Source organism: Lissotriton vulgaris, chromosome 2_1 (genome assembly GCF_964263255.1).
Source record: "Lissotriton vulgaris chromosome 2_1, aLisVul1.2, whole genome shotgun sequence".
Classification (NCBI taxonomy): domain Eukaryota; kingdom Metazoa; phylum Chordata; class Amphibia; order Caudata; family Salamandridae; genus Lissotriton; species Lissotriton vulgaris.
The window spans coordinates 1,223,951,757-1,223,963,838 of NC_141687.1; the positions used below are offsets into that span (position 1 = coordinate 1,223,951,757).

Sequence of the window (12,082 nt, forward strand, 5' to 3'; positions counted from 1 at the left end):
GCCATTCTTATTTTATTTGTGGACATACAGCTTATGTTCATCTGCCCCCTGATTGGGATGGGACGTGTTATATTGCGTTCCTCCTGCCACCTGTTTTCCTAGCCCCGCCTGATTATCATCGAAATTCACGGCTTGTGAATATTAGACATAGAAGAGAACTACCTCCTGTTATTGATGTTTCTGGTTCTCCATGGGATTATGTTAAAGGATATTTCTGGTTCATAGGTCCTGTCCAGAACAGTAAATTAATACGCAGGTTAACGAACACACTTGAAACGGTAGTGAATGAAACTACCTCTGCCTTAGGTAACCTAACTGAAGAACAATCTGCTATGAGACTCGTAGTTCTTCAAAATCGCCTTGTCCTTGACGTCATCCTGGCCGATAGGGGCGGGGCTTGTAGAGTCATCGGATCAAGTTGTTGTGTTTTTATTCCAAATAACGCGCCATCTGTGTATAAGGCTATTACTAGGCTTCATGAAATAGCTCACCTGATTCACCAGAATCCAGACACCTGGACTTGGTCCGGTTGGCTCTGGAGTGTGATATCTGCTTGGGGATGGAAATTGCTATCATTCCTAGGTATAATATTGGTTATAGTATTCAGTTGTTGTCTATGTCTGCAATGTGGGCCAGCGATTTGCGGCTTGTGCGCCACAGCCTGTATTCCAGGTCCAAGTTCCCGTTCCCGAATGATAAAAGATGAACAAATGATGTTATATGAACAGATAGATGGTCTCATGAATATAGATGTATCCTAAAGGGTGAAGTAGGGGCCAAGGAGGGAATGAGGTAATAGAAATTTTCAGGTAGCCAAAGTGTCCCCCAACTCGCACCCTATCCATGCACCCATGTTCCTTGTATATCGTGTAACTTCTTTCCTGTTCATGCTAGAGAGACGCTAATACATTTGCGTCCAACGTTAACATGTCAGCTATCCAACCATGCATAAATATCCTGTTAATTAGGTTGCTAGACCTACGGTGCCAACGTCTTTATATGGTACACTTTCACATTTTCGTCCATGTTTTCTGGCCCAGTCGAGTTAGGCCCTTAAACGAGGCCCGAGTCTCATCTCTCCTGTCTTTGAAAGCTGTATGCATCCCTGACCCTTGCCTTACTTCCTGCCTCAGACGAGCGGTGCCCGGCTCGGCCTGGTTCGCTTGCCAAGATGATGTTTTACCTACAAGTTATCTGTCCAGCCTCCTCGAAAACACATTCCAGTCTAGTGAAATAGGTAAACATATTCACGGCTGCAGAGCAAAGGGCCCTGCCTTCCTGTCTCCATGCAAGTAATTTACTGCTCCTGTTACCATGGTAGGCCCATGGCCCCCGCACTCTACATGAAGATCCCTTTGCACGCACTCGCATTCAGTGTTGAACGGCCCTTGCCCGAGAGACCTTTTACTCCAGACACTACATCCTCAAAACATATGATATCAGATATGCTATAGGTACAGGTCGTTTTGACACCCCAGACATTAGTCTCCTCTACTCGTGCAAAAGTCAAAGCCCCCAGTTCTCCCCGGTTGCACGTCATGCTCAGCTGCGCGCACACATAGGTTAGAGGTTTCTGCTGATTCTGCAACTTTCACTAAGCATCCACCCACTTGTGACGTTTTATGTGACGTTTCTCTGACATGTCCAGTGCACGCCCATGTGTACGCCTTCTTACACGCCCCCTGTTACGCACATGTGTTCTTATCATCTCTTTTCACCTGTTACGCCTACTGTATTCACTGCCATGCATACTGTTTTACTATATATATTGTGTACTGTTAATAAAAAGTGAGAATGTCCCTTCCTGAACCTTAGAGGTGATGGAACATGATGCTCCATCCTCGAGGATCATTCCATTAAAGCCCGTATGACTCAGATCCCACGGACTCTGCCTCTCATTTGAATGAGCTGTCTTGTATTGATAATTATATGGAAAAAATGATTAGGTAAAATATATTTACCACACTCGCCTGGAGACCATGAGAAAGGTTAAGTCAGGCTCACCGCTTGACCCCTTGCCCGCCTCGATACTATGCTCCTTGGATCCCCCTCACCTTTCCACAATCTGTAAGATGTTAAACCATTCATTGGACACTGCTACTGTCTCCAGTTGTTGACAGCATGCAATGGTTACCCCGCTATTGAAGAAGCCCTCGGCAGATCCTAAGACGGCCGCCAATTACCGTCCCATTTCTTTACCAGCATTTTCGAAAACTCTAGAAAGGCATATCCATGTACATTTTTCAAAATTCGCAACAGATAACAGCCTTTTACATCCGTCCCAGTCCGGCTTTCGCCCAGGTTTCTCCACCGAGACGACCCTCCTGGGTGTTACAGACAATATTAGTCTGCTCCTAGATCGAGGAGAAATGGTTGCGCTGATTTTATTCGATCTCAGCGCAGCCTTTGATACTGTATTGCACAGTATCCTTCTCAAATCCCTGGCTTCTATTGCATTAGTGGCAAAGCCTTGGACTGGCTTGAATCCTTCTTTCTGACCGCACTTTTCAAGTCTTTTCTAAGTCATCTTCATCTAAAAAACGACACCTCCCTGCACGGTGTGCCCCAGGGATCTATCCTTAGTCCCCTCCTTTTTAATCTATACGTCACCCCCTTGGCTTATGTTGCACAACGCTCTGGATTAAGTCTCTTCACCTATGCAGATGATTCACAAAATGTTTTTTCACTATCTCAAAAAAACTCCACCACTCCTTCTCCTCTGCAAGCAGGCCTTAGCGAAATATCCTGCTGGATGAATGGCAACCTGCTTAAATTAAATGGTGGAAAGACTGAGGTTTTGGTCCTTAGTAATAAACCTGACCTCTGGAACCTAAGACACTGGCCGACTGTCATGGGTCCCCTACCAACTCCGTCTGAACAAGTGCGAAATCTGGTGTAATTATTGATAGAGGATTTTCTATGAAAGATCAGGCTATTAAAGTCGCAGCCACCTGCTTTACCATCTTACGCTGGTTGCGTAAAATCTTCTGGATTCTCCCTATCAACACCCGGAGATCCGTTGTGAATGCCTTGGTAACCTCTAGGTTAGACTACGGCAACGTGCTCTACCTGGGGTCTGCCAAGGCCGTCACACGGCGCCTTCAGCTAGTACAAAATGCTGCAGCACGGCTTCTCTGTGGTTGTCAGAAACGTGATCACATCACAGAACGCCTGAGGGAGCTGCACTGGCTCAAAGTTGAAAATCGTATCAAGTTTAAAGCTTTGAGTTTTATGCACAGGATTAAAATTGGAGTAGCTCCCCTCTATCTTCAGGCCTTAGTCAGTCCTTACATCCCTGTTCGTTCACTTCGTTCCTCATCTCACCATCTTTTCAATGTACCTAAGTTTAGACTCACCAGAATGGGTGGAGGCTCCTTTGCGAACTTTGGACCCAGACTGTGGAACACACTTCCTTTGGACATTCGGATGGAAAACTGCCACATGCGATTTCGCAGAGCGGTGAAAACTTGGCTTTTCGACCTATAACACCCTTGCCTGATGTCTTGTTGCATCTGTCTCTCAGCGCCGGGAAACCCTCATGGGTAGCTGTTGCGCTTAACAAATCCAATTAATAAATAAATAAATAATAAATCAAATTACACAACAGAGAAATGTGCGTACATGAAAACTTTGGAGGGATGAAAGAAGGCCCACCTCTAGTGAAATAGATGACGAAGCACTGCTTGTCCCACCTCAGCATCCTTCATAATACTGTGTCCAGGCAGTAATGCCTAGTGAAGGTATGTGGCGACTTTCATGTTGCCGCTCTGCAAATGTCAATGACAGGCACACCTGCGAAAAGTGCCATGGATGTGGACATCGCCCTAGTAGAATGAGCTCGTACTTCAGAGTGCAGGGGATGTCCTGCTTGTTCATGACAAAAAGAAATATCTGCCGAGATACAGCGGGAAATGCTCTGTTTAGTGAGCGGAAGACCTTTCCTGGGCGTGCTGTAAGCCACAAATAGCGGATTTGGCTTTCTGAAAGGCTTTGTCTTGTCGATATAAAATTTTAAGCACCGCTTGAGATCCAATGAATGCACCGACCTTTCCGCTGCAATACTGGGATTTGGAAAGAAGGAACGCAAAACCACAGGCTCATTTAGATGGAAATCCGATGGGACTTTTGGAATAAACTTCGGATTTGTCCGCAAAATCACTCGCCTCGCGGATATGAGCGCAAGTAGGAGAGCTGTCTTCCAAGATAGATATTTCAGGTCAGCCCTGTGCACTGGCTCAAAGGGATGCCTCATGAGCTGATTAAGGACTGTATTAAGGTGCCAGGTAGGAGGCAACATTTTCACCGGAGGGAAAGTCGTGTATACTCCTTTTAAAAATTGTTTGATCAGTCTGTGAGACCAGAGAGAAGGACCCGCTGAAGATCTCTTGTAAAGGGATATTGCAGCCAAGTGGACCCTGATGGAGGAGTGAGCAAGGCCTGACGTTGCCAAGTGGAGAAGATAAGGTAAAACATGTTCCGGAGATGAAGAGAAAGGGTGTATTCCTCGATTTTTACACCAGAAGCAAAACCTCTTCCATTTCAGAGTATGTTTTATTGGTGCTATCTGCTTGTGCTAGGATGGCTCTACAATCAGGTGTAATATTTAAATTCTGAAGTTCTCTGATCTCAGGAGCCAGGCGGCTAACCCAAGAGATGCCAGATTTGAATGTTGGACTTGCTTGTCGCTCATCGTGAGCAGAGCTGGACACTGTTTCAGGCAGATCGGTGGCTCCAGCGATAGGCGGGGGGGGTTTCCGTGAACCACTGTTGCTGTGGCCAAGTCGGGGCTATTAAAATGAGAGTACAAGGCTCCGCTTTCAGTTTCCTGAGGACTCTGGGAAGCATCGGGAATGGCGGAAAGGCGTACGCAAAGACGTTGCACCATGCAATCGAAAATGCATTCCCTAGAGACCCTGACTGGGGATGCCAACCTGCAAACTGTGGGCATTTGTCGTAGGATCTTGTGGCTAATAGGTCGATCTGTGGAGTCCCCCATTGCGAGAAGATTTGGTTGAGGATCTCCTGATCCAGTTCCCACTCGTGAGATGTTGTCTTCTGTCTGCTCAATGAGTCGGCGAGTACATTGTCCATGCCTGGGACGTACTCCACCGAAGAGATATCTTGTTCGTGATTAGCCAGTTCCAGATTCTCTGCGACTCGCGAGAGAGTGTTAGTGAGCGCGTCCCTCCCTGCTTGTTGAAGTAGTGCATCGTCGTGGGGTTGTCTGTCCGGACGAGCACAAGGGAATTCTTGATTCTTGGAAGAAAAGCCTGAAGGACCAGGAAGACTGCCCGCAGTTCGAGGAGATTGATATGAAGTCCTCTCTCTAAGGAAGACTACTTCCCGCTTATCCGCAGTTCTTGCAGAAAAGCTCCCCAACCATCCAAGGAGGCATCTGTTGTGATAATATGAGTAGCAGCTGGAAGTAGAAATGTCAAGCCTTGAGAAAGGTTTCGAGATGACATCCACCATTGCAGGGCTTTGACTATCTGGGGAGTCACTTTTATGAGATCATCAAATGACCCTGTGCATTAGACCCACTGCTTTGAGAGTGCCTCCTGTATAGGTCGCATCTGAAGACGACAGTGAGGAATCAGTAGGATACACAATGACATCATCCCCAGAAGAGACTTGAAAAGGCGGACCGTCAAAGCCTTCTTTGATGCCACTAGAACAGCTAGTGCCAAAGCTCGTTCTTCCTCTCTTGGGATGGGAAAGCTTTCTTCGAACGCATGTCCAGGGTTGCACCTAGGAAATTGATGCACTGAGAAGGTTGCAGGAGTGATTTTTCTTGATTGAGCGTGAGACCCAAACAATCGAAGAGCCTTAAACAGGCGTTGGAAGACCTGGACGCGTCTTCTAAGGATGGAGCCTTGATCAGCCAGTCCTCCAGATACGGAAAGACTTGGCGATGGCGCTGCCTGAGGTATGCCGACACTGGGGAAAGAGATTTCGTGAAGATGCGAGGTGCAGACTTGAGCCCGAAGGGCAGGACACGAAATTGAAAGTATCTGTCTGCTACTACAAATCTTAAGAATGTTTTGTGATTCCTGTGAATCGGGATATGGAAGTAAGCGTCCTGAAGGTCTAGGGATGTCTTACAATCTTCCTCTTCCAGTAGCTGTAGGACCTCCTGGATCGTCACCATGTGAAACAACTGCTTCTTCAGGAATTTGTTGAGGGCCCTGAGGTCCAAAATCGGTCTCCACTTCTCTTTTTTCTGAATTAAAAAGAAGCGGGCATAAAATCCCTTTCCCCTTTGAGATGGAGGTACCTTCTCTATTGCTCCTTTCTGGAGCATAATAGAGATGTCTTGCAGAAGCAGCCGTAGATTTTTGTGATGCATTGGGCAGGGAGGAGTTTGGGGAGGGATTTGCATGAATTCCACAGAATGGCCGAATTGCACTAATTGAAGGACCCAACGGGCCGTGGTAATCTTTTTCCAATTTTTCCAAGAAGTGGGTAATCTTTCCTCCAATTTTTAATGAGTGAAATGAAGTCTGGGCTGGCAGAATAAACATGTCATTGTCTACGTCCGTTGGTTTTTCGTTGTCCTTTACCCCGAAAGGACAACTTGCCATATGAAGATTGCTGATTCTGTTGTTGGCGCTGTTGATATAGGGGTCGACTCTGGCCTGACGAGTATGAAGACCCGTATTGGAAATTTCCTATATAGGAACACTGTCCTCTTCCTCTATTTCCACGACGGTATGATAGTCGACGGTGGAGCGTCGACAGTTGATATAGTCGGCGGAGTCATCGTTGACGGGCCCGCCGTTGACGGCAAATATATTCCTGTCGTCGACGATTTCTTCGTCGACGAGCCTTTCGTCAATGATGTTTTCGTCAATGGAGTCGACGATATTGGCTTCGTCGTCTAGGTCGTCGCCGATGCGGTCATCGGCAAGGTCAGCGTCGACGGGGTCTTCGACGGCGACAGTGTTTTCTTCATGGCTATCGTCGACGACAAAGGTTCACCTGCCGTCGACAATGGGGTCGTAGTTGTAGACTATGATAAGGACGACTATGACGTTGTCGTTGAAGATGTCGTCGACAATATCTTAGTCGACGATGTCGAAACTGGCTTCTTGAAGGTGTGAACTTCCTTCACAGAAGTTGTCTTAGTCAGGAACCTCTGAAGACTTTTTTGATGTCTTCTTTTGAAGAGGAGCCGTAGGGCTAGGAGAAGCCACCCTTGGTCTCTTCAGAGATAATTTTTAAGAGACTGAAGAACCTTCACTCTCCTCAGAGGAATCAAGGTGGTCTCTGTCCTTCAGCCTCTGGAGCCAAATTAAGAGGCGTCCTTCACGGTCCTTGAGGGTTTTAGTGGAAAAGGTACGACATACCTTGCAGTCCTTAGCAGAATGGTCTGGATACAGGCAGTCTTTATGCTGGTCATCATATGTAGCCTTTTCTTTCCACAAGAACCACAGGATCTAAAAAGACCCTTTTTTGGTGTGTCAGCCATACTCTCAAGTAGTCACTGAAGAAACAGGAGAAAAATATCCCAAACCAGTTGTTAAGAAACAAACCTGAGCAGAGCTCAGAGGAGACTCCCTTAGCACAACGTGCGGTAGAAAATCTGAGGGACTGAGGCTCCTTCCAGGAGGGTTCTAGAGGGAGGTGGCAGCTGATTGGCTCTTTTCTAGAGTTTGGTTCTTTTTACAAAAGGGCATGGATATGTTACTAATGTGAGGCCTATAGGCCTATTTCTCTATATGTCTATAGGACATTACTTTATTTATTTACCGGGGACTCCCATTCCGATGACTGGGAATGATTCAGGCATGTGAATCTATGAAAGACACCCATAATACTGGATAAATTAGGTACCCCGGGGGACCCCAACTGCACTATAAACTCCCCAAGGCAGAGAGAACAAGCTGGACCTCCCCACCCCACCTCCCTTGCCCTCGTGTCCTTCCCGAATATGAGTGAAGAACTGGTGGGCTCCCTATTACAGAATATTAAATCCGGCTCTCCTCTAGACCCGGCTCCACCCCATATTCTGGCCAACTATCGCCCAATATCCCTGTTGCCTATTCTAGGCAGGATCGCAGAGAAACACGCAAACAGCACAATCTCTTGTTTCTTGGAAAACAACAGCATCATACACCAGACCCAGATGGGATTCCGACCAAAACACAGACCAAGTGAGAGCCGCTGCACTTGTACTATTAGATTTACACGCTACGTTCAATACAGTAGACCACACAGTGCTGATCCAAAGGCTTGAGGATGTTGCATTTAGAGGAACAGCTAACCAATGGGTGGCCTCATTCCGAAGTGGGAGATTCTTCCAATGCGCGGAGGCCGGATTCACGTCAGACTACCTCTCATCTCCACAGGGTGTCCCTCAGGGAACCTCCCTAAGTCCAACACTCTTTAACATAAACCAAAGCCCCTTGGTCGACATAATACAGGAATTTGGCCTCTCTATCGTGTCATACGTGGATGCCACACAACTAGTGGTCTGAATCTCAGATTCCCTTAACTCGGACCATAGACAACTTGTCTCTTGCCTGGAAAAAAATCGAATCCTGGATGGCTGACTGTTGCCTCAAATTGAATGGGGACAAAACCGAGCTAATGATCTTGGGCAGTAACTTCAGCCCTTGCTCGGAGATTACTTGGCCAGCTAATTGGGGCCACCCCCCTCCTTAAACAGCGCCATAAAGAACTTAGGTATGTGGCTGGACAAGATGGAGGTCCAGGCCCAAAAGTACCTGCTTTGGGATACTTCGTATGATTAGAAAAATAATATTCCTGCTCCCAGAGGAGTAGAGGAAGACTGTAGTGCCGGCCTTGGTGGTATAGAGGCTTGACTACGGCAATTCTCTAGCTGGGCTCACCTAAATACGTTACGAACAGACTGCAAGTCGTACAGAATGCAGCTGCACAACTGCTGTTGAATATACCCAGACACCATTCAGCCAGATCCTCCTTGAAGGAGCTTCATTGGCTACCGGTCCAAGCCAGGATCAAATTTAAATCCATAAGCTTGGCTCATCGAGTCATGCATGGGAGAGGCCCCTCCCTGATCCAAAAGTTGGTCTCACATTATTCACCCCATCGCCACCTTAGGTCAAGCTCTAACTTTCTGATGAATCCAGCCAGATTCAAGGGAGCCAGGTGGGGCAGAAGGTCATTCACTCACCTGGTACCCAAACTGTGGAACAGTATGGATCCAGCACTCCAACTAATTGAAAACGAAGAGTCCTTCAAAAAGATACTCAAAACCTGGCTCTTCCCCTAAACTCATGCGTTAAAATATGCCTGTCCTGTTTCACCTCAGCTCTGGGATGCCCAAGGGTAGTCACGCGCTTTACAAATCCTCTAAACCTTTATGTAATAGCTCATGCACATGTTCATCGAGGCCCAAATCACTATTGTAGCCATCCTAGAGAACATTTGTAAAGTTAAGCACTAGGCATTTATGAACTAGTGACAATGAACATTCTTACAGGATGGATAATTGTGTGCATTATTGGCATTAAAAGTGGATATAACTTATGCCACCAAGCAGAAAAGTTGTTGTCCCTTCACTGCGAAAAATGAAATTATTCAGGACATTATTAATTCAGAAACGTAGAGTTCCCCAGGCTAATTAGTGTGCACTTGGCAAATGAGGCGCAGTAATTCTCAAGAATTGACCTGCGACTTCTGGCAATCTGGAGTGTGACAAATATATCAAGCAGGTTCCACTGCACCCTGCACCTTCAGGAGAATTTAAATATACCTAGATATTAGAACTTAGACGCACACCCTAATCTGGAACAACAGAATGTCTTTAATGATAATTTAGCATATTCATGGCTGAATTACATAGTCTAGCATTGCCGCTCCTCCTTCTTTGGCTGATTGTGCATATAAATGCAGGGAAGAATAGTAGTTCATGGCAGGCTTCTCGATTAAGGTTTTATCCCTCACGTCTGCAATTCAAATGAGAATTCTTCTTTCTCAGTTGAAGGGGTTATTCTACTGGCAACCAAAACAAATGTCAGTTCCTCCCACCAGAGGAGGACAATTGGATAACGAGTGTTCACATTGAGGTAGAGATGCATTCTTTAATGATCAGCATTCATTGTAATTAGGTGAAGTGCTCCATGTGCATTGGGTTAGAACATAAGGACCCACCTGAGTCTCCTCAGGTGAACTGGCATGAGCATGGCAGAGCTTCTGCAGTGCCTCAACTGCTGGACTGACCACTTCAGGGACAGAGTGAAACTCTTTTAGCCGAGTCTTAATATCATCTGTAACAAGAAAAACAGTGAGTGTGCAAAAACACTAATAAGGAGCACCGTCCAGAAGAGCCACTAAAACAGGACTAGAAAAAGAGACTGATTTACTCACCAATTAGTCGTTCTCTGCCTCCTGGAGGAAGATGCTTGGCTATGTGACCAATGACATCCAATATATGCCCAGTAGTGGTAGTACTTGCGTTACTATAACTAAGAGCATAGAAAAATATCAGTTAAAACTGAGAATAAGTACGGACATGCGACAGATTTCATAAAATAACACTGTGGTATCATGACGTCAAGAGTTCGCATGGCTACAATATGGAATAGAACTCTATAATAGAAAGAAGGTAATGAATAAAGGTTGAAGGTCAAAAATCAAATGTTAGGGTGTTTAACAGCCAAGACATAATAGAAAACAAGCATGTTTATAACAACAATATGCTACAGGCATCTGAGACGCCTTCTCAAGCACAAAATATTTAGTGCACTTGATATACAGTCAAGTATATCAATAGCAAAAATGGCACCACACTTTAGTAAAATGACTTAACTACTCAAACCATGTACAGGCAATTCCCCTGATAGTCATGCTTGTCTGCGTGCCTTGAAAATGGGTGCCTGATTAGAAAGCACCACGAGCCCCAAAATAAGGTCTCTACTCATAACACCGGTATAAGTCTTTGGAGACTTGTAAAGTCTGATCCCAGAACAATACAGGGAATATATTCTATTACAATCAGCAGTAGGACAAACTGAAAAATGTAGGAAGATTTTGGAGGTAATTCCATAGTTAAAATAATACCACTGACTAATAGTGACCCTTGCACAGGCAATACCAAAATCATTCCATTCAAAACTCATTGAACGTTCTAAACCAGAAGGTGAAGTAACAGGAGGGCACTGTAGCCCACGGTACAAATGAGTATGACTACCGCATTAATACTGTAACAAGAAAAACAGTGAGTGTGCAAAAACACTAATAAGGAGCACCGTCCAGAAGAGCCACTAAAACAGGACAAGAAAAAAGAGACTGATTTACTCACCAATTAGTCGTTCTCTGCCTCCTGGAGGAATATGTTTGGCTATGTGACCAATGCACAAGTTACTACTTGTGTAACGATATATCTGTAAGAGACATTAGTTAGTGATAGATTCCTTACCTTAGAATATCCCCAGGCGTCAGACTGGATCCGTAAAGTTTTGCGTAGCAGTACCCTTGCGCGTCGGTAGGCGTAGTCTGCGGCTCCGCGTCCGTCGTCAGCGTCGTGATGACGTCGTCGGAGTACTTAGACGCCGCCTCCGCGTGCTGACGTCCGTTCTTAGCCACAGCTTTTCCGCGCCAGAAGCGCAGAGCCATGACAAAAACCGACACTGGTGCCAAAAAACTAGGGCCCTGAAAGGGGATGACCTTAACCCTAGATATCGGTTCGCAGAACGGGGACTATGGGTGGGTCGGTAAGGAATCTATCACTAACTAATTTCTCTTACAGATATATCGTTACAGAAGTAGTAACTTGTGCATCTGAAAGAGACACGTTAGTGATAGATTCCTTACCTTAGAATAGATACCCCAGCAATACCATCCCCGTGGTGGTGGGTCTGCGAACCAATATTTACACCAGAAAGTCCTGGAAACGGAGCGGCCAAAGTAGCCATCCCTCCGGACTTGACTGTCCAGGCAGTAGTGCCTAGCAAACGTGTGCAACGAGGCCCACGTAGCTGCCTGGCAAATATCCTGCAAGGGCACACCTCGGCCCAAGGCAGTTGTAGTGGCTGTGGCTCGAGTGGAATGAGCCCTCGCCCAACAGGGGGTTCCTTCTTAGCCAAGGAGTAACACG

General features: G+C 46.1%; 1 protein-coding gene across 1 annotated transcript in view; it reads right to left on the minus strand.

The window, feature by feature from the left end:
• Positions 1–12,082, minus strand: part of NCAPD3 (non-SMC condensin II complex subunit D3) — a 1,036,822-nt gene that overhangs the window by 338,113 nt on the left and 686,627 nt on the right. Inside the window, exons 18-19 of the mRNA XM_086956941.1 lie at positions 10,354–10,451; positions 10,138–10,253 (exon numbers count right to left, since the gene is read on the minus strand). Coding sequence (XP_086813067.1) covers positions 10,138–10,253; positions 10,354–10,451 — 214 coding nt within the window. The remainder of the gene's footprint in view (positions 1–10,137; positions 10,254–10,353; positions 10,452–12,082) is intronic.